Source organism: Staurois parvus, unplaced genomic scaffold (genome assembly GCF_062004578.1).
Source record: "Staurois parvus isolate SC_StPar_1 unplaced genomic scaffold, SC_StPar_1.0 ptg000024l, whole genome shotgun sequence".
NCBI classification, from domain to species: Eukaryota; Metazoa; Chordata; class Amphibia; order Anura; family Ranidae; genus Staurois; species Staurois parvus.
Genome location: NW_028317820.1, coordinates 1985499 through 2012851, shown reverse-complemented (window position 1 = coordinate 2012851; position 27353 = coordinate 1985499). Strand labels below are relative to the sequence as shown.

General features: G+C 41.1%; 1 protein-coding gene across 1 annotated transcript in view; it reads left to right on the top strand.

Annotated features, from left to right (window-relative positions):
• The window catches only part of LOC149472070 (uncharacterized), a 32692-nt gene extending 5554 nt beyond the window's left edge, over positions 1-27138 (top strand). The window contains exons 2-4 of the mRNA XM_089693446.1: positions 1654-1777; positions 20316-20389; positions 25641-27138. Coding sequence (XP_089549572.1) covers positions 1654-1777; positions 20316-20389; positions 25641-25966 — 524 coding nt within the window. The 3' untranslated portion in view covers positions 25967-27138. The remainder of the gene's footprint in view (positions 1-1653; positions 1778-20315; positions 20390-25640) is intronic.
• Positions 27139-27353: the final 215 nt, after the last annotated feature.

Here is a 27353-nt window from a genome sequence, read left to right as displayed (position 1 = left end):
ACTCTGTGCTTTTTTGAAAAACACACGTGATCTCCACTTCTAGGTGCAAATTAAATCCTTTAAATGGCAGCAATGCCTGCTCACCTCCCCTCCTTGACCCACACAGGGCCCCAAAGCAGTTTCCACCTCAGTGGTATATCTCCTCTGGCAGACTCCTTATTCCTTCTCCTCTCTTAATTCTCCACTCCAGACTCATAGAAAAACATAGAACTTTCCATAGTGTAGTATATTTATTTATATGCACCCTGATGAAGTCAGGACGCACGTGACGCAATGCGTCGGTTCGTCATTTCCGGTGACGCATTTCCAGACGCCGCGGCCATATTGGATTCCCCAGTGCATGCAGATTTACCCATAGGTTGTGGTAAAAAAGCCTGTTAACCAAGAGGATAATGTGAGTGTAACAATTTATGGTGTTTTACCCTTTCTAAATAAATATACTACACTATGGAAAGTTCTATGTTTTTCTATGAGTCTGGAGTGGAGAATTAAGAGAGGAGAAGGAATAAGGAGTCTGCCAGACGAGATATACCACTGAGGTGGAAACTGCTTTGGGGCCCTGTGTGGGTCAAGGAGGGGAGGTGAGCAGGCATTGCTGCCATTTGGAGGATTTAATTTGCACCTAGAATTGGAGATCACGTGTGTTTTTCAAAAAAGCACAGAGTCACATGCATGGACATTTTTCTTTTTTCACTTATGATGTATATAAAATGTGTGTGAATTAGGCACTATTTTATGTGGATAATTGATATACTATATCATTTTTTATTCACTAATTTATTCAAATTTTTTTGTATATTGGAATTTTTAATTATATGCACGGTATAATAGGTTTCTTCACAGTGTGTGTTGAACCACTAAAGCATAAATACATTTGGTTGCACTATTTTTTTCTCCCATTAGAGGGAGGTATTAGTGTGTATTATATAGATTTGTCACAAAAGAATATGAAATTTATAATATTTTTTGAATGCACTTTAATTTTATTTATTTATATATTTTAACATATATTTGTAAATGCATTCCAAAAATGTAGATTTGTAATTTTAAAGACATACGGTATATTTGAAATTAATTGTTAAAAATATTTTTCATATATTTTGTAATAAAAACGCATTTCAACATGCAGTATATATATATATATAATTTATTATTATACAGGATTTCTATAGCGCCAATAGTTTGCTCAGCGCTTTACAATATAAAGGGAGACAATACAGCAACAATACAGTTCAATACAAGAGGGGTAGGATGGGCCTGATCCTTGGAGCTTACAATCTTGGAGGGAGGGGAGATATATATATATATATATATATATATATTTATTTATTTATTTATTTATTTTTAAATATATTGAATATGGCCAAAATTGTAGCATTTCAAATATATATATTTGGGAAGAATATTTTTAATATATATTACAATATATTTTTCTTCCATGTGGGTGTTCAGGTGACATTTTTCCACTTGGCTCCTTTGGTTTCTCAATTGAAGGATGTTAAAGCAGAGCTCCACTCAAAAGGGGAAGTTTCACTTTAAGGCTTCATTAAGGATTGGCACCTTTGGGGAGTGGGTAGGGGGGGAGCTAAATGTTTAATTGCTAAAATGTTTATATGGTAAAAATAACTGATTATATCTCTGTTGTGTTTACAGGGTCTCTGAGGGACATCGGAGAAGTGACATGGAAGAAGGATAATCTCAAGGAGACCTTGAAACAGTTTCCTCTTAAGTATCAAAATCGTCCTAAAGACTTTATCCTGCCTGTGCTAGTTTATGGGTACTGTTGTGGACCTTTTGAATTATGTCTCAAAAATATGACTTTATCAAGACATAATATTATATGGCAAACAGCTCAGTATAGCCGGATGCTAAGAGTTAATTTTGTCTTGGTTGAACCATCAAGGATTCTAGTTAAAGAACTGGAGAGAATGGGGGAAGCAAGACTTTTCCAAGACAATAAGACTGTTTGAACTGTCAACAAGGACTATTTGTATATTGAGGTTGAGAAGAATGCACATACAGAAAGTCAAACAAATAGCCAGATAGGACTTCGACTTTCAAACATTTTAACAATAATGAGACGGGAACTCAACTGGTTGAAAGCTTAACCAAAACCTGCAGAGTGTGATGAACTAACAAACCTCTGAAAATATTACAATATACTATTGTTCACCAAGGGTGAAAGCATTAACAGTTGTTTACCATGAGTCCAATACAAGGGCCAGGCAAACAGAGAGTTTTCTTCCTACACAGAGAAAATGTTGATTCTGAAACAAAGAGGTGAAATTCAGGACATTTAAGTCTAAAAGTTGACTGTATATAATTACAAAAATATACTACAAAAACAGATTATAAATAAGATGTTATAGATTTTAAACACCACTAAATATTCAGCAATGGGAACTATATATCACTAACTTGAGTATTGAGATGATGGGAAGTAAGATGTATTATAGACTAGCATTAGTTACATGTCGTATCAGGAAACAAACAGGATGGTACTTCAAGAAGGAATAACTGAATATACACCTATATTCCATGATCCCTATTTAGAATAGTATAGGTATGATCACTGCAATATCTGGAAAAAGCCGTATATTTAATTCCTGAAATTACCTGAAGATTCCACCCAAGGTATGAGTCATCTCAAATACTCACATTGTTCTGTGATACATGACCGCCACCTGGCGGGCAGGTGAGAAATAGCTTATGTACACACATTTCTCAACTAGCCAATCAGGAAGCCTGGTGGGAAGGTATCTTAGAACAATGGACTAGTGGATATAAAAGCCCTTGTGCTTTATGAAAAAAAAACCTCATGAAAAAAACTTCACGGAAGAACCTCATCAAGAAAAAGCTCAAGAAGAGACCTCATCAAAAGAAGACCCTGACATCTGAAGAAGATCTCTGCTGAATAACTACTCTTCCATCCTTTAAAACTTCCTAAAACTTTAACTAAATTTCTAAACCTCTAATCTTATAACTTCCTACCTTCTCCCCTACTGAATATCTATCACTTGCCCTATATATCAGTCTAAAGGCGTTCCACTGCCAGCTAAATCCACGGGAGAGTTGCCTAGTCTGAATTCCGGGTGTGGTGAGATGTTTATTTGATTTTGTATTAACTATTTTCTCTGTTGTGTGGAATCATAAAATTACCTTAGTGTATCACAACAATATTGGGTAGTTAGATATATGTAGAGAGATCCTGTTTTACTGTTAAAAATTGTTTATTGCCATATTATAAATTTTTTCATATTTCATAATTTATTGAATATTAATAACCAGAGTATCATATATCAAGGGCTTGCTTCTTGCAATCCTATGGCCACGGCTTGTGAGAATATAACCTTTGAGATATTCGAAATTATTAATTATTAATAAATTTAATAAATAATCAGATCATTTAAAAATTGTGATTGATGTAATTAGTTAGAGACTTTATTATTGTGTCTTACATTGGTAGGATATATTCTTGATTGTGTGTACCAATATTCATTTATCACCAGTCTTTTGCGTTTTGTGTTAATATATATATAATTTTTGTACATAAATAAATTTTTATATTTATCTATTATAAGGCAAATTTTGTGTGTATGGTACGAAATCATATTGGCTAAAAGAATTCAAGGTATAATAAGTGGTGATCAAATTATCAAGGTGTCCAAATTATTGGTTCACTAAATATTTGCCGTATTTTAACGGCTGGAGGCACTGTAATATTTAATCTAAGGGAAAGGGACACGCCCTTTATAAATAAAATATATCCTTACATAAACCACCACAGGATAAATTTGGAGGCACTGCTGAGATCCATAGAAATCGTACCATAATACAAAACGCACTGGTGATTGTATATTTGTACACTTTATCAAACATATATTTTGTATCAAAATGGCATCCAGTAATCACGGATCCACCTCTTCCAAGCATAACGAGGAAAATATGGCGGCTCAAGGCATTGAGCAGGAAGCTATGAAGCCAGCTCGGAAAGCTGCCGGTGCTTGGCAGAAGTATGTTGAATGTGAAGTAATAGATTATCTCCGCAAGAGATTAAGTTTGGGGGATAGCAATAATGAATTTGTGGATGAAGAGAAAAAGCAGGCTATGAGTACCTTTGAGGACCTGTTCAACCAAAAGGGCCAGGTTGTTGGGTTTTTAATAGCATTTGCTGGAGCAGAAAGTGATAGAAGCCGTGACAGACTTCTCCTAGAAGCTTGGCCCATGTTATGGTTCATGACCGCTGGAGCTGCCCAGCGGACCATGACTCTAAGGGAAGAGTTGTCAGAGGCCCGCCTCTTGTTAGAAAGCAAAAATCAGGACATTGAGTCTTTGAAAGGGAAGCTTGGTCATGCCGGTATTCGTTTAGACGAATCCGAGAAACATTATGATAGATTGGTCGGAGACTTTCGAAGTGCTCAGGACCTGTATGAAAGAAACTTTCAGGAATTAAAACAACTTCAAGAGAAGTATCAGGACTTAAAAGATGAGGTGGAGTACTTCAGATCAGAGAGGTTATCTCCTGTCAAAATTAAAGTTCACCCAGGGGATAAGCATGACCAGTCAGAACTTACATTGATAAAATCTGAGCAGAAAACTCTGGAGGAGCAGATCATGAGGTTGACGGGCCAAATAAATTCTGGGGTCCAAAACCGGACCAACCCAGGCAAGCAGGAGGCTGAGGAGCGGAGATACCCGCATCACAGCGAAGTATTTGATAGTGAGGCAGGGTCAGAATATAGGTCACCTTCTAGGCTTTCAAGATATACTCCAGAGCGCTCAGAAGAAAAGTATGAGGTTTCATATAGGCAGAAAGGGAAATCCCAGGGGTCATTCAGGAGATATGACACCCCAAAGGTCATTAAGTTCCTGAAGGACACTGTTCCTATGTTTTCTAAGAAAGGGTCCCTTGAGATCACCGAACACATGAAAACATATGAACAGACGTTAGAGATTCTGGGCATTAGAGATGACCACACCAAAATAGAATTGCTGCCATGGGTGTTTGAAGAGAAATACCGGCAATTCTTTGAGACCTTGAGGGCCTATTCCAATCAGTCCTGGAGAGAGGTTAAACATAAGTGCCACATGGAATTTGGGCCTTATAAAACTGTAACCTCTGCCAAGGCTGCGGCCTACAATTTAAAGTGTGGTCCTCACCAAAGCCCTGCAGAATTTCTGGCTGTCCTCAGAAATGCCTATTTCCTGGCTGAAAAGGATCCCAATCCTAACCAGCCAGAATTCAAGACCCTATTCTATGAAGCATTACCTGCTTACATAAAATTGGGACTTGCAAAGGATTACAGAAAGGGATGCTCTCTTGATTGGTTGGTGAGAGAGAGTGACTATTTATTCTCGATCCAACAGTCCAGTGAGGGCGGGATAAAAAGAGAACCCAAAAATAGCCCCAAGATAGTAGCAGCCACTACCGTTTCCCCTCCAAATCCAAATTTGCAGGCAGAGAAGAAATCATATGCGGAAGTAGTCCGTGGGGGTAAAACCAATGGTTCCCCTAGATTTGTACCTCAAACCCAGCAAGTGAAGGAGGTCCATAACTTTGCACCCCAAAACCAGTGGGTGAGAAAGGATAGACAAAAGCCAGGGAACTACGGTAGTGGAAGTGAGAAGAATAAAAAGTATGGTAAGGGCCAGTATAGTGATGAGAATCAAAGGAGTCAATGGTATCCTCGGAGGTTCTATTATCCTCGCCAAAACCAACATGGGAATTTTTATGGGAACCCCAATTTCAACAGGAACCATAATTATAATAAGAACCCCAATTTTAATAAGAACTCCAACTTCCAAAGATTTCCTCCACGCCAAGAACACCCTCAAGCTCAAAGGGGGGATACAGTACCCCAGGCTCCCTTTAATAACAGGGAGACCCCAAAACCTCAGAGAGAACAATGGCGTCGGGACCAGAGCAGTAGTTCTGACTCTGAGTCTCATTACCAGTCCCGTCCAAAATACAAGCGTAAGTATAGGAAGAGGGAGAATCAACAGAATGACTCCTCTGAGCGTATTGGACAAATAGAGGCACAGGTCAGCAAAATGGCTGAACAAATGGACAGGCTTGTCACTCAATTTCCATCCAATCCTTTTTTAGGAGCAGCTCCTGTGACCAACCAAGGGTCACAGAATTAACAGGCAACCAAGCCTTAAACCAACAGGGGAGGACACTGAGTCAAATGACAGGAGATGTGTGCCCCGTCCCTGACACGCCTACTAATGGAGAAGCTAGTTCTCAGGCAAAGGGGGACCAGTTGTTGGTTATTAATGATTCTCCTGTTTTTCAGTGTCCATCTATTGCCCCTAATATAGTCGCGGTATCGGAAGTCGTCGGGATTGACAAGCCAGACGGAGCACCAACTTCTAGTTGTGCTTCTGTCTTGAGACAGTCCAAGAATCCCACCAGGGAGGATAAGGGTAATGTGTCCACCACATGCGGTGAGATAAGAGCCAGTCATATGTTATTGAAGGGCCCACAGATCTTCAACCACACTAATTTCATGTGTGAGCTGACTGAATCTGATGGGAGATATTATGCCACGGTGCAGGTGCAGGATGCCAGTGATCTTTCGATTGTCGGCTTAATAGACACTGGATCCCAAGCAACCATCATGTCACAGGAACATTTTGACAAAGTGGCTAATGTCATGCCCACCAAGCCGAAACTTAAAAGCTTTGACAGCTCATTGATTGGTGTAGGTGGAGACCCTTTACAAGTCATGGGTACCGCCTGGCTTAAATTGAAACTGGGTAATAAGGAACTGAAACACCCCATCATCATTGCTAGCATATCCCAGCACCACATGATAATTGGGATGGACTTCCTAAAAAGGCTGAACACGATAGTTGACTGTGTGAACCAAGTACTGTGGTCACAGGTAAATACCCCGATTAAATATGGGAAACTTAAAACTCCCCATTCCCGACAACACTGCCACCTGGTGGAAGAAAGGCCTGGATCATTAGAAATCCATTTCAGGAACAGCCAACTTCCTGATGTAACGGTTATCAAACCTGATGACCATAACCCTATCAGAAGAGATGAGGAACACATTTTTAGAATTCCCCAAGATAAAATAAAAGATATTTCCCTCCAAGATGACATCCTTACGATATCTTTTCATCAGGAGGATAAACCAAGAAAAGGGGGAGATCACACCCAATTCTTGACAGGTATTGAAAGGGTTAACAGCGACTTGTTCATCCCCATCCGGATAAATGGTCTTAATAGGTCAAAATATGCCAAACTAGATTTGAGACAGGAACACAGCTTTGTAAGCCATGGGTTGATAAAACACCTGACCGAAATGGAAATGATCCGTTTCTCCACACCTCAGCGTCATTGGATTTCAGACTCCCTTGATGACTCTGATGATCACAATTCAATGGCTAGGTGTCTCTTAAACGTCACTGTAGGAAACAAAACAGCCACCCATGTGTTCCTAGTCTTGGATAATCCCCAAACTAAAATTTATTTTGGCAACGATGTATTACATCGCTTTGCAATGCAAGTCGACCTAATTAATGACTGTTTATGGAGTCGACTAAAGGGGGACCCCGAAAAATACCAAAATCTGGACTTAGCTTTAAAATCCCAGCAACAGATGCCTTATGCTGTTGAAGTCCAGGTAGCCCAAAAGATTACAATTCCTAAGGGCATAAATAATTTCATACTCCCCATCCAAGTTAAAAAGGGACATAGACTGAAGGGGTCAGATGCATTAGTATGCCTCTCCCATAAAATGCAGGGGGAGGGACTGAACATTACACACACGCCCCTAGTCAACACACATCAATCCCCGATGTACATTTACATACATAATCTGTCCAATCAGGACATCGTCTTACCCAAAGAGACCCTTATTGGTCTAGCGGTAGAGACTGAATATTACACCTTTGGGGTCACTAACCAGGTGATTGGACTCCTCCCCGATGAATATTTGTCGGAGGAACAATTAATTGAACAAACATTCCATTCATTACCAGAGGGTATTTTCACCATAGAGTCCATTTATCCATTCGATTCTAAAGATGGCACCTGTCGAATCGAAGAGACATCAATTGTCTTTGATCACCCAATCAAAGAACAAGAGTACCCCAAAGAACCTGGATGGCAGGAGAACACACACACACATCACATACCCAATGACCTCACCACGAAACTTGAAGAGGCATATGAGATAGGTCAGCCGGAAAGCTTTCCTGGATTCAAGGAGTTGGTGGAAGAGATGGTGGCCCTCGCCGATGCATGTGCCAGTGATCTCGACCGACAATTGCTCCGAGAGCTTCTCCTTGAATTCCAAGAGATCTTTGCCAAGGATTCTTACGATTGTGGGACTACTGACCTACACATCGCTAGGATCCAAACAGATCCAGATGCCCCACCAGTATTCGTAAGACAGTATAGGTTACCATTAGCTTCCTATGAATCTCTAGCTGAGATTATCAGGAAGTTACATGAAAGGGGTATAATTCGGCCCATCCACAGCTCCTACAACCACCCGATCCTGGGTATCTTAAAACCCAATGGACAATGGCGTCTGTGCGCTGACCTCCGTCAGCTAAACAAACGTGTGTACATGTCAGGATGGCCTGTCCCATACATAGACCAATGTCTAGCCCAGCTCCAAGGATCCCAGGTTTTTACAGCCTTGGATTGTGCACAGGGGTATTGGACCATTAAGGTGAGCGAGGAAGACCAATACAAACTGGCCTTCAGTTTTGGGAATCGACAATATTGTTGGGTGAGAATGCCTTTCGGATTCATAAATTCCGGACATGAATTTGCTGTGTTCATGCACAAGGCCATGCCAGACGCCTTCGAAAGGGGGACGTTGGCATATGTGGACGATATCCTGATCAAAAGTACGGATATGGCCAAACACATTACAGAACTTCGGCATGTCCTGGGCCAATTAAAAGCAGCAGGAGTAAAACTGTCCTTACAAAAAGCCCAGTGGTGTCGCACGAAGGTAAACTTCCTAGGCCATGAAGTTACTGCTGAAGGTTTGAACCCACAAAAGAAGAAAGTTGAGGCGGTTCTGAACTGTAAAGTCCCTACTAACCTTAAAGAATTGAGATCATTCCTAGGTATGGTAAACTACTCGCGTAAATTTATTGATAACTACGCCGAGATAAGCAAGCCGTTGCTTCACCTACTGAAGAAGGATGTCGAATGGTCGTGGGGTAAGAAACAGGAGGACGCCATGAAGGAATTAAAGGAACGTCTCACACAAGCCCCGTGTCTCGGATATCCCGAAGGGGGTAAAAATTTCTATCTAGAGACAGGGTTTACGCAGGTAAGTATGAGTTCTGTTCTTTACCAGAAACGTGATGATGTCAGTAAGGTGATTGCCTATGCCAGTAAAACTTTGTCCCCGGTTGAAGTAAAGTTCAGTGACTGTGAAAAAGCTCTATTGTCCACCGTGTGGGCATTACAGAATTTCCGCAGTTACATTCAGGGAGAGAGAATCATTGTTGAAACGGCACACCAGCCTTTACAGTATTTAAAGAGTGAACGTATCAAGGGAGGAAATGTGTCTAATAGCCGCATCACTGCTTGGACTTTGTCTTTGCAAGGGTGGCCTCTTGAAATTCGGTACAAACAGAACAAGGAAAGTCCAGTAGCCCAGGGCCTAGCCGAGCTCCATGATTGTTCCGCAACTACGCCTGCTATGGAGGGCCCGGACACTGACTTTCTGGAAGAACAACTGTTCTCTCCCTACAAGGTTTACGATGAAGAATACTGTAAACAGCTGCCGTGTGTATATGTGGATGGTTGTGCTTTTCATCACAAGGATGGGGAACAGCTCCAACTAGTGGCAGGTATTGGAATCGTTTGGACCCAAGGTGTCACCCCAATTTCTGTGGGATACAAACTTGGACCAAAAAGCAGTCAGGTTGCTGAACTTACTGCAATTCTTAGAGCAGTTGAGATGGCTATAGAGTTCAACATCAGAGAGTGTGCCATCATAACCGATTCCAATTATGTCAGGAATAGTTTTGTGGAGTATTTCCCTAGGTGGAAGCGAAACAACATGAACAAGAGTAATCACAAACCCGTGAAACATGGTAAGCTCTTTTGTCACATCGATGAACTGGTAAGGTCCAATGATATCACCCTGCACTTCACGAAGACCAAAGGCCACTCCAATGTTCTAGGTGCCGAGAAAGAAGGGAACGATCTGGCCGATTCTCTAGCCAAGGAAGGAGCAATCACCGGTGAACTGTTAGACATTGATCAATTTTTAGGTACCGTACAGGTTGAAGCTGTCACCAGGCAACAGGCCAGAACAGCTGGTGATCCAAATGCAATACAGTGGAGTCACGATTCTCCTAGTGAGGATTTAATTACTGCCCAAAAAGAAGACCCAATAATTGGCTTGTTTTATAGTCATATAGAAGATCCCAACCAAAATCCCATAAATAAGGAAGTATGTAGTGGGAAGGAGGATTTACGTATCTTAATGAAATCCAAATCCCAATTCTCTTTATACCAGGGATTGTTGATACGAACCTCAAAGGGTGGCGTACAACAATGGGTCGTCCCACTTAAATTTAGAGGTTTGATGCTACAGCATGCCCATGATGCTCCCACTTCCGGTCATCGTGGAGAGAAGATCACGTATGAGATCCTGCGGGATTATGCCTACTGGCCTCATATGTTACGTGATGTGAAGGAGTACTGCCAAGGTTGCCTAATATGTCCCCAATTTCAACCTACCAAGCCAACTCACAGAGCACCTCTCCAGAAGAGGGGGATATGTATGCCTTGGTCAGACCTTCAAATGGATTTTATTGGGCCCGTAACAAAATCTTCACGAGGAAATCGGTATATGTTAACAGTTACATGTTTATTCACCAAGTATGTCGAATGTATACCAGCACCAAATAACAGCTCCGAGACATGTGCTGCATTGCTAATAAATCATGTATTTTCACGTTTTGGTTTACCTCAGAGGATAGAGTCTGATAGAGGATCGCACTTCACTAGCGAAGTGATGGCCAAATTGTGGAAAATTTTGGGGGTGAAAAGGAAATTGCATATCGCTTATCGGCCAGCCTCTAGTGGTGGTGTAGAACGATACAATCAGACCATCGTTAATGTCCTTAAGAAATTTGTTAAGGAAACAGGCAAAGATTGGGATGTCAAACTCCCGCTGGTCCTGATGGCGTTGAGGGCTACTCCGAATACAGTTACAAAAATGTCATCTTTTGAACTGATGACAGGTAGACGGATGGTACTGCCCCAGCACTTATTGTATCGCACTACAGATCAAAATTTGATCAATGCTACCACCACACACCAGTACATAGAGGATTTACGTAAACATCTGCAATATGCTTTTGCCTTTGCCCAGCGAAATTTGGAAAGAGCTGCAACTAGTGCTAAGACATACTATGATCTCAAAACCTCCAAGAAGGAATATGAGATTGGTGACAAGGTCTATCTATACAACTTTGCAAGAGACCAGATTAAGGAACGGAAATTCCTTCCATCTTGGAAAGGTCCGTTCTCTATCATTGATAAAATCTCTCCGGTCGCATATAAATTGCAGGTTACCCGGTATGGTGAAATCAGTGATAGATGGGTGCATATCAATCAATTACGTGCTTGCCATCCAAAGTCTCAATTGCAGTTGTTGGAAGACTAACCCACCAATTCCTATCTGGAGATATTGAGATCATTCTTAAATTTCCTTTGAACATATAATTCATCTTTTGCCTTACAGGATCCAGTAATATAATTTTATGTATATCCAATACTTAAACTGTTCATTTTAATAATTTAGAAAGGAAAGCCCAGACTGTGATCAGACCGGCGATCGGAGGTGTCAATGACCAGACCCTAGAAGGAAGCTATAATGTCCTGTGGGAAAGACCAGATACCAGAGATCGATCCGGAGACGATAACCTGATGTCCCAGGCCACCAAGGGCCAGTCCAGAGGAAAAGACCCGCCTAGGAGACCGTCTAAGAGACCTGTCGTGCGGAGGACCCATGGACCCCAAGGTGGATGTGCCAGGCCAGGCCGGCCTCATCACAAGACCAGGATCGTCATCAGAAGTGTCCATCTAAAGACGCCGAGTCAAGTTGAGGACCAACCAGCATCACCGCTGCCATTTTATTATAAAAAAAAAAAAAAATTAAATTATTTTTTTTTGTATTTCATTCACTTCACCGGAGAAGACGAACGATCACTCTAACCAAAAGTCCCACTCATGTTTTTCGATACAGACACCCCTCTACACGTGCCTGTACCCCAAAAAAAAGGGGGATTTGTTGTGGACCTTTTGAATTATGTCTCAAAAATATGACTTTATCAAGACATAATATTATATGGCAAACAGCTCAGTATAGCCGGATGCTAAGAGTTAATTTTGTCTTGGTTGAACCATCAAGGATTCTAGTTAAAGAACTGGAGAGAATGGGGGAAGCAAGACTTTTCCAAGACAATAAGACTGTTTGAACTGTCAACAAGGACTATTTGTATATTGAGGTTGAGAAGAATGCACATACAGAAAGTCAAACAAATAGCCAGATAGGACTTCGACTTTCAAACATTTTAACAATAATGAGACGGGAACTCAACTGGTTGAAAGCTTAACCAAAACCTGCAGAGTGTGATGAACTAACAAACCTCTGAAAATATTACAATATACTATTGTTCACCAAGGGTGAAAGCATTAACAGTTGTTTACCATGAGTCCAATACAAGGGCCAGGCAAACAGAGAGTTTTCTTCCTACACAGAGAAAATGTTGATTCTGAAACAAAGAGGTGAAATTCAGGACATTTAAGTCTAAAAGTTGACTGTATATAATTACAAAAATATACTACAAAAACAGATTATAAATAAGATGTTATAGATTTTAAACACCACTAAATATTCAGCAATGGGAACTATATATCACTAACTTGAGTATTGAGATGATGGGAAGTAAGATGTATTATAGACTAGCATTAGTTACATGTCGTATCAGGAAACAAACAGGATGGTACTTCAAGAAGGAATAACTGAATATACACCTATATTCCATGATCCCTATTTAGAATAGTATAGGTATGATCACTGCAATATCTGGAAAAAGCCGTATATTTAATTCCTGAAATTACCTGAAGATTCCACCCAAGGTATGAGTCATCTCAAATACTCACATTGTTCTGTGATACATGACCGCCACCTGGCGGGCAGGTGAGAAATAGCTTATGTACACACATTTCTCAACTAGCCAATCAGGAAGCCTGGTGGGAAGGTATCTTAGAACAATGGACTAGTGGATATAAAAGCCCTTGTGCTTTATGAAAAAAAAACCTCATGAAAAAAACTTCACGGAAGAACCTCATCAAGAAAAAGCTCAAGAAGAGACCTCATCAAAAGAAGACCCTGACATCTGAAGAAGATCTCTGCTGAATAACTACTCTTCCATCCTTTAAAACTTCCTAAAACTTTAACTAAATTTCTAAACCTCTAATCTTATAATTTCCTACCTTCTCCCCTACTGAATATCTATCACTTGCCCTATATATCAGTCTAAAGGCGTTCCACTGCCAGCTAAATCCACGGGAGAGTTGCCTAGTCTGAATTCCGGGTGTGGTGAGATGTTTATTTGATTTTGTATTAACTATTTTCTCTGTTGTGTGGAATCATAAAATTACCTTAGTGTATCACAACAATATTGGGTAGTTAGATATATGTAGAGAGATCCTGTTTTACTGTTAAAAATTGTTTATTGCCATATTATAAATTTTTTCATATTTCATAATTTATTGAATATTAATAACCAGAGTATCATATATCAAGGGCTTGCTTCTTGCAATCCTATGGCCACGGCTTGTGAGAATATAACCTTTGAGATATTCGAAATTATTAATTATTAATAAATTTAATAAATAATCAGATCATTTAAAAATTGTGATTGATGTAATTAGTTAGAGACTTTATTATTGTGTCTTACATTGGTAGGATATATTCTTGATTGTGTGTACCAATATTCATTTATCACCAGTCTTTTGCGTTTTGTGTTAATATATATATAATTTTTGTACATAAATAAATTTTTATATTTATCTATTATAAGGCAAATTTTGTGTGTATGGTACGAAATCATATTGGCTAAAAGAATTCAAGGTATAATAATAAGTGGTGATCAAATTATCAAGGTGTCCAAATTATTGGTTCACTAAATATTTGCCGTATTTTAACGGCTGGAGGCACTGTAATATTTCATCTAAGGGAAAGGGACACGCCCTTTATAAATAAAATATATCCTTACATAAACCACCACAGTACCACATTTTTTTTTCTATACTTGTCCCTCCAGTACCAGAAACCCACTTGAAGAGACAGACACAAGTTTAATCATACACCCAAAATTCAACTTGCATGCTGATATGTGGTTTCCAACCAGTAACTGATGGTACACGTGTAGCTTTCATCTCCATCAATTGTGAAGGCTATGTCAATAATTGTCTTCGTTTTGAGGTCTACTAGTTTATATAAGTTTTGTGCCTGATTATAATTTATATTCATTAAATTATGTTATCAGAAACAGATATGAAAAATTATCTGGACTTCTTGTCCAGGGCAATTTTTCGATTTTTCACTTAAAATCAGCATTCTTTCTAGACAATTGCCTAGAAATTACCCCAAAACATTATATACTTTCTGAAAACAGAAAGTATATAATGTTTTGGGGTAACAAAAAAGTGGCTGTTGCATTATTGTTTGTATTACACCCATTTATCAAACCCAAATTTTGAGGAAAAAATACACAAAAATTAATTGTAGTGCACACAAACCCACTATAATACCCAATTTGTTTGGTATAATATAAAAGATAATATTGTGTTGAGTAAATACATTGGAAACATATCAATGCTCACAACTGCGTGCACCTGAAAAATTTCGACAAACTAGGGTACCTAAGCCTTTACATGTTAGCAGCATAGAGTTAAAATAGAACTTCAGCTAAAACCTTACTAATCTTAAAATTGCTCTCTCCTCCCCCCTCCTAACACATATTCTAACTAACCTTTGTAAGAAAGATCTGAAAGTCTCATTTAAAGTTTATCTCTGGGGAAAGGAAAAAGGCTCTCTTGCAGTGTGGCTGCCCCAGCACTGCAACAGTTGCTTATTTAAGTCTAGGGGGTTGAAAACATCTTACTTAATTCTCTGCTTCCACAGCAGCTGCTGCTTTACTCCACCCCCTACTTCAATCTCTGGTGGTGGAGTTCCTCAGCATCCTCAGATCCAATGCAGGGCTATGGACTCTGCACTGGACTTGCAGATGGCAGAGGACCTGCGACCATTGCAAGAGAAATGGCCACAGACTGGAGGGAGCCTGGGAGAGCAAGGGATCTGGTAAATAAAACTGCTATTTTGTGGTCCCTAGATGTAAATGGACATTTAACCTTTGCAGTGCAAGGGTAGCCCCACTGTAGGAGAGCAATTTATTTTCCCTAGAGTTCAGCTTTAGGACCAAAAGTGGAGTGGGACAATTCTCAATGTCGGCATATGTGAGTGTTTGCCATCACTGTTGTAGCCTCCTAATATTTTTAAAGAATTTTATTTAACGCTCAACTTCTAGTATATATATACAGTTAGGTCCATATATATTTGGACACAGGCACAATTGTCATACTTTTGGCTCTGTATGCCACCAGAATAAATTAAAACAAAACAATCCAAATTAATTTGAAGTGTAGACTTTCAGCTTTAATTCAAGGGGTTGAACATAAATTTCAAGTACAAATTTTAGGAACGGCAACCATTTTTATACACAGTCCCTCTGTAACGGAACCAGACCCCCACTGCTTTAGGGTATTTCCATTAGACTCCTGCTTCCCTGTCCGAACACAGATCCACGGACACCACCGCTGGCCATACAAGACTAGACAAGACCAGTCTTGAAATAAATCAGGAAATAGACTCCTTTATTTTAACACATAGACAAGATACAGTGGGGCAAAAAAGTATTTAGTCAGCCACCAATTGTGCAAGTTCTCCCACTTAAAAAGATGAGAGAGGCCTGTAATTGGCATCATAGGTAGACCTCAACTATGAGAGACAAAATGAGAAAAATAATCCAGACAATCACATTGGCTGATTTGGAAAGAATTTATTTGCAAATTATGGTGGAAAATAAGTATTTGGTCACCTACAAACAAGCAAGATTTCTGGCTCTCACAGACCTGTACCTTCTTCTTTAAGAGGCTCCTCTGTCCTGCACTCATTACCTGTATCAATGGCACCTGTTTGAACTTGTTATCAGTATAAAAGACACCTGTCCCCAACCTCAAACAGTCACACTCCAAACTCCACTATGGTGAAGACCAAAGAGCTGTCGAAGGACACCAGAAACAAAATTGTAGACCTGCACCAGGCTGGGAAAACTGAATCTGCAATAGGCAAGCAGCTTGGTGTGAACAAATCAACTGTGGAAGCAATAATAAGAAAATGGAAGACATACAAAACCACTGATAATCTCCCTCGATCTGGGGCTCCACGCAAGATCTCACCCCGTGGGGTCAAAATGATCACAAGAACGGTGAGCAAAAATCCCAGGACCACACAGGGGGACCTAGTGAATGACCTGCAGATAGCTGGGACCAACGTAACAAAGGCTACCATCAGTAACACACTACGCCGCCAGGGACTCAGATCCTGCAGTGCCAGACGTATCCCCCTGCTTAAGCCAGTACATGTCCGGGCCCATCTGAAGTTTTCTAGAGAGCATTTGGATGATCCAGAAGAGGATTGGGAGAATGTCATATGGTCAGATGAAACAAAAATAGAACTGTTTGGTAGAAACACAACCTGTCATGTTTGGAGGAGAGAGAATGCTGAGTTGCATCCAAAGAACACCATACCTACTGTGAAGCATGGGGGTGGCAACATCATGCTTTGGGGCTGTTTCTCCGCAAAGGGACCAGGACAACTGATCCATGTACAGGACAGAATGAATGGGGCCATGTATCATGAGATTTTGAGTGCAAACCTCCTTCCATCAGCAAGGGCATTGAAGATGAAACGTGGTTTGGTCTTCCAACATGACAATGATCCCAAACATACCGCCTGGGCAACGAAGGAGTGGCTTCGTAAGAAGTATTTCAAGGTCCTGGAGTGGCCTAGCCAGTCTCCAGGGAGTTGAAAGTCTGTGTTGCCCAGCGACAGCCCCAAAACATCACTGCTCTAGAGGAGATCTGCATGGAGGAATGGGTCAACATACCAGCAACAGTGTGTGCCAACCTTGTGAAGACTTACAGGAAACGTTTGACCTCTGTCATTGCCAACAAAGGATATATAACAAAGTATTGAGATGAACTTCTGATATTGACCAAATACTTATTTTCCACCATAATTTGCAAATAAATTCTTTCCAAATCAGCCAATGTGATTGTCTGGATTTGTTTTCTCATTTTGTCTCTAATAGTTGAGGTCTACCTATGATACCAATTACAGGCCTCTCTCATCTTTTTAAGTGGGAGAACTTGCACAATTGGTGGCTGACTAAATACTTTTTTGCCCCACTGTATATACACAGGGCAGGGCAATACACACTCAGTAACAAAAAACACATCAGCAGGCAGTCCCATCAGGGGGAAGGGCTGCCAGAAACACCCCCCCACCAAGCCAATACACAAACACATACATCCCATAATAGTTTGCTCCCAAGCAAGACACACAATAGAACAATGGGATACAACCACATGGCATTAAACAATGAACACCCCCACCTATACATGTCTACACAATATCAGGACATTTCACCCTGCACACCTAACAGGCACATGGTGACTTACACATAAGAGGGATATGGGGAGCTGAGACAGGGGTCTCCCCAGCTCTCTAAAGTGAGCTGTGTTCCATGTGCTCCCCACCCAAAGTCATTCCCGCCACACCCTCCATTTTCAGGGGCTCAAATGTAACTGGACAAATAAATATAATCATAAATAAAATGTTCATTGTTAATATTTTGTTGAGAATCTTTTATTGGCAATAACTGCCTGAAATCTGGAACCCATGGACATTACCAAAGGTTTCCTCCTTTTTGACGCTTTACCAGGCTCTAACTGCAACTGTTTTCAGTTGTTCTTTGTTTGTGGGCCTTTCTTTCTTTAGGTTTGCCTTTAGCAAGTGAAATGCATGCTCAATTGAGTTGAGATCAGATGATTGACTCAGCCATTGCAAAATATTCCACTTCTTTTCCTTCAAAAACTCCCAGGTTGCTTTTGCAGTGTGTTTTGGATCATTGTCCATCTGTACTGTGAAGCGCTGTCCAATCACCTTTGCTGCATTTGGCTGAATCTGGGCTGACAATATATATCTCTAAACACTGCAGAATTCATCCAGCTGCTTCTGTCTTCTGTCACATCATCAATAAACACCAATGACCCAGTGCCACTGGAAGCCATGAATGCCCATGCCTTCACACTTCCTCCACCATGTTTTACAGATGACGTTGTGTGCTTTGGATCATGAGCTGTTCCAAGCCTTCTCCATACTTTTTTAGTCCCATCATTCTGGTACAGATTAATCTTAGTTTCATCCATCCAAAGAATGCTTTTCCAGAACTGGTATGGCTCTTTTAGATGTTTTTTGGCAAAGTCTAAACTGGCTTTTTTATTCTTCAGGTTCATGATTGATATGCACCTTGTCGTGAACCCTCTGTATTTGCTCTTGTGAATTCTTCTCTTGTTTGTAGCCTTTGACAATGATACGCCCACCTCCTGGAGAGTGTCCTTCTCTTGTCTGAATGTTGTGAATGGGTTTTTCTTTACAATAGAAAGGATCCTGTGATCATCCACCACTGTTGTCTTCCATGGACGTCCATGCCTTTTTATGTTGCTGCGCTCACCGGTGCGTTTTTCTTTCCTCAGAATGTACCAAACTGTTGATTTGGCAACTCTTAATGTTGCTCTATCTCTCTGCTGGATTTTTTTCTGAAGCCTTACAATTTCCTGTTTCACTTGCATGGACAGCTCCATTGAACGCATGATGTAGGTTCACAGCAGTAGATTACAAATGCAAATACCACACTTAGAATCAACTCCAGACCTTTTACCTGCTTAATTGATGAAGAAATAATGAAGAAGTAACACACACCTGGCCATGAAACAGCTTTTGATTCAATTGTCCAATTACTTCTGGTCCCTTGAAAAAGGGGGGATGGCTACTGTAATTCCTAAATCCTTCCTCCAATTTGGATGTACATACCCTCAAATTAAACCTGAGAGTGTGCACTTTCAGCCCATATCCATTATATATCTATAGCTTAAATATGTTTTGGTAAATATCTGAAAAAAACTAAAATTGTGCCTGTGTCCAAATATATATGAACCTAACTGTATTATGTGTGTGTGTGTGTGTGTATATATATATATATATATATATATTTATATATATATATATTTAAAGTGGTTGTAAAGGCTGAAGATGTTTTGAACGTCATGCATTCTATGCATGAAGGTAAAAAAAACCTCCAGTGTACCACTCTCTCCTCATCCCTAACACACACCTAAGCCCTATCCTAACCCAGCAATGTGCACAAGAGGAGCGTCCTGGGTCTCTCTCTCCTCATTGGCTTATGCTGCTGTCAATCACAGCCTGTTAGGAGGGAGTGGGGGGTCCAGCCGAGCCACGCTCTGTGGGTCTCATAGACACATAGAGGTGGCTCGGGAGCAAGTACACAAGAGTGCCCCCAGCTTACTCTGGGGACACTCAGCAGGGGGGAGGAGCCAGGAGTGTCAGTGTTGGACCAGAAGAAGAGGAGGATTGGGGGTCTGCTCTGTGCTAAAGCATTACACAGAGCAGGTAAGTATGACATGTTTGTTAATTTAAAAAAAAAATCTGAACTTTAACGTATAACTAAAGGCAAAATGTTTTTTTTAGTTTTAGATAGAGTGGAGAGGGATTAGAACAGCTGCAATTTTTTATTGCTGTCTGTGCCCCCATTGAGGAGATTCACCCTCTCTGTTTGTCTTGTTTACCATTATCATTGAAAGTGAAAGTAAAGCAAAATCCCAAACTTTGGATTGTCCCAAGATAAGTAATAGAGAGGAAATTTTCCATTGGGGGCACTAGTTCTCTTAATTTGTAGGGATTTCCTCTCACTTCCTGTTTGGCTATGGGACAGGAAGTGAAGGGAAATCTCCGAAATGAGACATAGATGGCGAAGAAAAATCTGACAGGGGTTGTAACCCTCCCTAGCTCTATCCAAAATGAAAAAAAAGTTTTGCCTATAGTTCTACTTTAATATCACTTTAAAGGCAATATGCATACAAGTCTTTTTTATTTATGTTTTAGTGCCATTAAGGACTGGGATCCGGACCAGGGTGAGGATATACGGGAATTCATTACCCAAGCCTTCAGCATCACAGGTTTATACTTTATCCTTTTAACATCTATGCTTTTATAATCATTGTTTATGCTGCAATATGCTGTATAGGGGATAAATTACTGAAATTGCTAATTTTTAGTCCAGCCTAATACCCCTTCAGGTTCAGGGTAGCTTGTTCACTACCTACCCCCCTCCCATTGGCCCATGATCATGATGAACGGCCTTACTGGCTAGTAGGATTGTGCAGGAAAGGAAACAGGATTACTTCCAAGGAATCACATTAAATGGACCTTTATGTAACTTTACAAGTAAATATACAGCAGCAGCATACATTTCACAAAAAGCTCCACCTTTTATCATTAAAAAGCCATCCTTTAGCTCCAGTCCAGTAAGTTTGCCTACGCTCAGATGATGTCATCTCCTCTTGCCCAGGGATCAGACTGTACATTCTAACTTTTTTGAAAGACACAAGGCGATGGGCTGTGCAGAGGTTGATTTGTCTAAAGCTGGCCATAGATGGAATAAATTTGGCTGGTCCTGCAGGGATGATGTGTGGTGGTCCCATGTATGGGATTGTTGGAAAACGTTTGATGATCAGCAGTTGCAACTGCTGATCAGTGTATTCTGACAGCAGAGAGTCCCCTGTTCAGGATACAATGTCCTGTTTGTGTGGATGGAGGCATCAATTAGGTTTTTTTTTGTTCAGCCCATTAGCTCACCTGTGGCCAGTGACATGTATCAATGTTTGAGCCTAAAAAATTGAAGCGCCACACTAAAAAAGCACATTCAGTGCAAAAAACAGCTTATATTGGGGGCCTTACAACTCCCCCATTCATCAGGGCTTTGAGAAAGATGGTATGGTCTCTAGATGGTGATATATAAGTACTGTGAACCTGCAGGGAACAGCTGCTGAACGTGTGCCCCAACTGCCTGCTGAAGGTGAGTTCCCTGTATAGTCACAGAACTTTTATATCACCATCTAGAGTCCATACCATCTTCCCCTAACCCCTGATGGAAATCAATACATAGAACTTGATTAAAGAAAAAAAAAAGACCTGATGAAGAAACAAATGCATGATCCCCGAAACTTGTTGGCTTTTGCACAGTTTGATTGGAATAAAATTCTTCTTTTTAGCTTTAGTGTGGCTTTTAAATTTTTAGACTCAAACATTGCATTCACATCCCAAAGTTTCTGTGACAGTTCCTTGGATCATGGAAGCCGCCCACATATCATTGTGTTGCTCCATTGGGTCACCATTAGTACAGTTGTGTCAAAATCAATTTCAAACAAGAAAGCTTGTTACTTAAAAGCGATACTAAAGCTAAAAACATTTTTTTACCTTAATTAATTCCTTGCATTAGGGTAAAATCGTTTTCTATTCTTCTGTCCCCCCCCTTTCCTGTGTGAAGGGGAAGAGAGGGGAAAATAGATCCAGTGCTGTTCACGGCTGCATCTATTCTCCCCTGTTTTCCTCTTCACATGGGGACTCGAACTGCTCCTGCTGCTGTCAATCAAATGCAGTGAGGAGGAAGTAGGGGGGGTGGGGAAAAGTATCACTGTGAGTCTATGGAACACTGTTCAATAGACACACAGTTCAGGAGAGAGTGGACACAGTATATCCCTATAGCAAACGGCTTGATATGGGGACACATGACACATACTATTGCACAGAGCAGGTAAGTATAACATGTTTTTTATTTTATTTTCAGAAAACATTTACTTTAGGTACACTTTAAGGTTCCAATGCCACCAATGCACTCCTTTAGACATGTGTCCACACAGCCCAGAACTACACAAGCATCAGTATTTACCTGACCTCACCTCTGAGGCAGGATCTCAGTTTAAGAAGTAGTTGGTGACCCTGAATGTTGTCTGAGCAAAGATGACTGTGATCTCCGTGAGAGGTAATATCTACTTGGAAGCATCACACTGACACATTATTCAGCATGTAGGGCTTGCAGGGGGGATATAAGCAGGTGGTGGTGGACCTCCCTCCATGTTTCCCAATTAAGTTGTGGGGTGCCAAGTCTGGGTCACAGAAGAGGACTACCTCTGGTGTGGGTTATTCTGGGCTGTACTAGGCACCTGAGACAGGGTCACTCTCCTACACATGGGGTATCTTTGCTTTATTGCCATTTCATCAATGCCCTGGGACAAAGCTGAGGCCACCATAGGGGAAATGCTCAACCTTAAGGCGGGCCTCTGACTTTAGAGATGACCGATACACCATGTACACTTGCACAACAACTGTTCCATAGTTACTCTCACACCCCTTTGTAAATATACATCTTTCCACTGTAGCTTGCAATTAGGTGGGCCGTGCCGACCACTGACCAAAACCACCTGTCCTGAGTTTCCCACTACCAGTCCTGGTAGCAGCATGGAACCCTGCCGTGGACATATCGTGGGCTTCAAATGTGTACTTTAACTCTTGAACCTCTATATAGGATGGGGACCTCTGCGGTGCAGTTCTGCTCTGGTTGCAATGGGAGATGGAATGCAGCGTAGGGAGTGCCAATGACATCTCCCTCGTGGCTGGAGGCAATTCCACCTATAACTGGTACACGTTTATGACAGGCTGTAGCTTTGTTGCACTGACAATCACATGCATAACTTGCACTAGAATGACTCTTAACATGCTGATTTTTCATACCCTATGTGCCAGTAGACTAAGGGGTTGATTTACTAATGGCAAAAAGACTGTGCACTTTGCAAAGTGCAGTTGCACTCTGCAAGAGCAATCACTCCAGAGCTTAGTAAATGAGCAGAAGCTTTGCTGACTTCCATCATCCAATCATCTGCAAACAAAAATGCTGTTTTTTTATTTTCCTTGCATGTGATTGGGTATTCTTTGCAAAGTGAAGTTTTACCTCATTTAATAAGCTTTGGAGCGAGTGCACAGTCTATTTGCCTTTAATAAATCAACCCCCAAGTGTGCAATAGTGCTGGTTACATGCAATACACCCCCTTTTTTAAGGACTTCAGACCAGGCAGAAGGCAGTTTAACACTTTACAAATAAACACAGTGCAGCATTCTAACACAAAATAATATGTGAACTATCAAATTATACGTGAACAATCATAGGTCCATGTAAAGGACCCAATCAGGGGCGGACTGACCATTCAGAAACTCAGGCACTGCCCGAGGGCCCGTGGTCAGTAAGGGGCCCCATGAGATGCCCCTGGTACCTTTCTTAGGCTTTTTTGGGTGTGCTTTGAGTGTGGGCGAGGACACAGGGGCCCCATGATCCATATTGCCTGGGGGCCCCATAGGTTGTCAGTACGCCCCTGGACCCAATATACATCTAAAGATAAATATTCATCATGTGCAATATAAAATGTAGTCACTATCCCTTTAAATGGAAATAATACCATCATAAAATATTTTCATCCAAAAAAATGTTTATGTCTATTCTTTATCCCGTGCATCCAAGTGTATTATGAACTAGTGATATCCTTTTTCACCGTGTAAACCACTTGCACTCACCAGAGAGTATGGCTGCTTAAATTACAGGTAGGCGCTGTGTATAAAATAAACAAGAGTTCACCCAAGTGAACCCAATATAATTGCTGGATATTGGTTATCTGTGGGTGAACAACACGTTGGTAAACTATTCATCAAAAAATATAACCATATGATCCTATTGCCATAAAAAGTCCTTGTGCTTCCACCAGGTGCTGAATAAACATGAAGTGTAACAGTCCTTTTAGAAACTCAATAATGGTGACGTGAAGATCCATGTATCCACACCTCGGTGAAAGGACAAATGGATCATTCACCAGACCTATATGACCCCATTCCGGTGGTCATGTATCGCATTGTGTTTTATAAGCCAAGATATTCTCTTAGGGTTCCTCCAAACATGGCCTCCATCACCCACACTTCATAGTTGTATAGCCAGGAAGACTGATGTGAAATTGCCAATATATTTACCAAAGGACGTATAAAGGGATTATGACAGGTAATCCTTGCTGATTATGCCATACCACTCAAAGGAATCGGAGAAATTAAACCGTTCTAAGTGTAGTATTTAATGAGGCAACAACAGCATTATTAACTCTGTACACTCACATATCAAAGTGCCTATGAAGCCAGCACCAACATGTATTGCCTGTATACTGAATTAAAATGGCCGATGTGCGCTTCAAGCCTCGCTTCTGTTCCGGCTGGATGTGACGTCACCGGAGCCCAGATATGAATCACATACGTTTCGCCTGGCGGCGTCTTCACTTCCTGAAGACGCCGCCAGGCGAAACATATGTCAAACATACGTGAAACCCACGCAGGCACAGGGAGAACATACAAACTCCAAGCAGGTGGTGCTGTGGTTGGGATTCTAAGCAGTGACCCTAGTGCTGCCAGGTGTAAGTGCTAACCATTTAGCCACTGTGCTGCCCATATTTATTTGATTGTGCTATATACATATGTTTCCATGTGTTTCTATTTTCTTGCTGCTAGCTACAGGCAGCTGTAGTTAGGGTGCACATATGTGAATATTGTAGCTGTAAAGTGTACATACTGGAGTTTGGAGCCTGGGAGGGGGGCCCAGGCAGGGGAGCCTACTTATAGACTGGTTGCTAGACAGAAGGATCTCCACTGCCCTACAGTCTCCTAGGGAGGACAACCTGTCAGCCAGGAAGGAGCCAGTCCAGCCTAAGGCCTAAAAGCATTGACAACCCACCAAGCTAACAGGACAGGGCAGCGTGAGTACTTCTACACCCCATGGGCCAGATAAAGGGAGAGGGCAGTCAGGTGCAAGACCCAACTAGTTCTCATTAAGGACTACTTAATTGGGAGATATTGGAATCCCTTGCCCAGGGATACCCTCAGTGCAGCTGGGTGAAGAGGAGGATTCATCTGGGGTCTGAGGAGGTACATCATGGGGACATCAGTGTTCCTTAAAGAGACAGTGCTATTTTTCTTATCCACATTTTCATACAGTGTGCAGGTTGCTAAGACGTTTGTCTTTAAGTTTAACTGTTCCTTGAACATCCCATATACCCCTAGACCTCATACAAGTTATTAACCCCTTAATAAAACCCACAAAAAACAAGCTCAATAACTGTTTTACTGACTCTGTGTGTGAAAATGTGGGAAAATGTGTGTTACCTGGCCTGCAAAACTTAGGGGGACCGAAACAAATCCACCGTCTCCTATGGGGGGTAGCGCTACAATAATAGGTACATTGCTCACCTTCCCTGCTCATGTCTACTGCAGTATACGGCCTTCTCAAAGTATACATGGCCACCATCTCCAGTTATTAACTATCCTTTCTCTTTATTTGAACAGGAATTCCCCCAGTAGTTGTCATCACCCAATGTGAAAATCCGAACTTTGAATTGATTAAACGGAAATTTGGAAGTCTTGGAGCCACAAAGTGGCTCTTCATGGAGAATTACACTGAGAATGATAGCACTCGTATGGAGGAAAAAGACCGGAGGATTCTGGAGTCCCTCCACAATTGTATTCAGGAGGCTGAGAGAGCAATCAAGATGAGGGAGAACCAGGACAACCAGACCAGATTTGTCATCCAGGCTGTTCAACAGATTCAACTTGAGACTGACCAGTTAAAGGAAAAAATACAGCCCAAAAAAGAAACGTGTAGTCTGTCGTGAAAGAATGTGCCACTCGCAGATCAAATTATACAGTCTATGCCCAAAAACATGTGGACACCCCTCCAAATTTATTGAGTTCAGGGTTTTTTTTACAGTGGTGGGTCATTTTAAATCTGACATCCAGCCTCCCCTACAGTCTTGCACAGTTGTTCCTGTACTGAAACTGCTTTCTCTGATTTAACTGCACACTGTGAGCTTCTCACAATGTATTTTAGAAGCTGAAGCAGGTCAAATAGAGCTCTGCCTCATTTCCTGGCTGGAGGATGTCCAGCATCATCTAGCCCAGGGGTCTCCTAACTTTCTAAACGAAGGGCCTGTTTACTTCCTCCAAACTTTAGGAAGGCTGGACTGTGGCCAGCTGGAGTAGAAAATGTCTTGGTGTCAGTGGGAGTTAACAGTGTCCCATTTTTGATGTCAGTGGGAGGAATAGTGCCCCGTCATTGGTGTCAGGTGGAGAAACAATGCCCCATCATTGGTGGCAGTGGGAGGAATAATGCCACATCATTGGTGTAAGTCTGAGGAATAGTGCCTCAATGTCAGTGGCAGGAACTATGCCCACTGATGCTGTTTATGGCCCAAGGACCGGATAAAAGCAAGCAAAGGACCACATTCGGACCTTGGGCCACAATTTGGAGACCACTTACCTGTCCATTTACTTTTCATTCAGTGGAATTCAGTTATTTCAATCAAGGGGGCTCAGCATCATATTTGGGCCTTTCCTAGGGCGATCTGCATGCAAACACAGCCTGTTTAGGAATGCCCACTTCTTCAGACTGACATCCATCCATCAATGTATTTTGATATTTGCATAACTCCTCTCAAGAATCAGCCAGCTGCTTTCATCAGAGCTGAGGACTCTTGAGAGGAGGACTGAGGCACAGTTGTGGGATAATTTTAGGAAGGTATGTAAAGCACCTGCCAGCCATGACCTGCCTGCATTGCACAAAGAAGCACAGAGACCTGGTGATGACATCACTGAGTCTAAAATTAAGCACGTTTGACTTGAACGCTCCTCGTACTTTTAATAAGATCTATTCTGTATTATTTTATGGCCATAGTGTATCCGGGTGATCTTTCCCCACATATATTCTATCATTTCATGCTGTGGCTCATGTGTATAAAACTGTTAAAAAGCTTGCTTACACTGCCAATTAAATTCATAGACAATTGAAGGTTTATCATTTTTATTTCTTTTGTATGTTTTCATTTTTTGCTGATAGGACCTTTTTTAAAGCGGTAGTAAACTGCAAAAAAACCCAAAATATATCTTCACCCTGCAAGTTAAGAGCACAACGTGCCTACTAGCACATTATGAAAGACTTAAGACCAAGCCATTTCTGGGACTTTTTGTTTACATGTTAAAATGAGTATTTTTTGCTAGAAAATG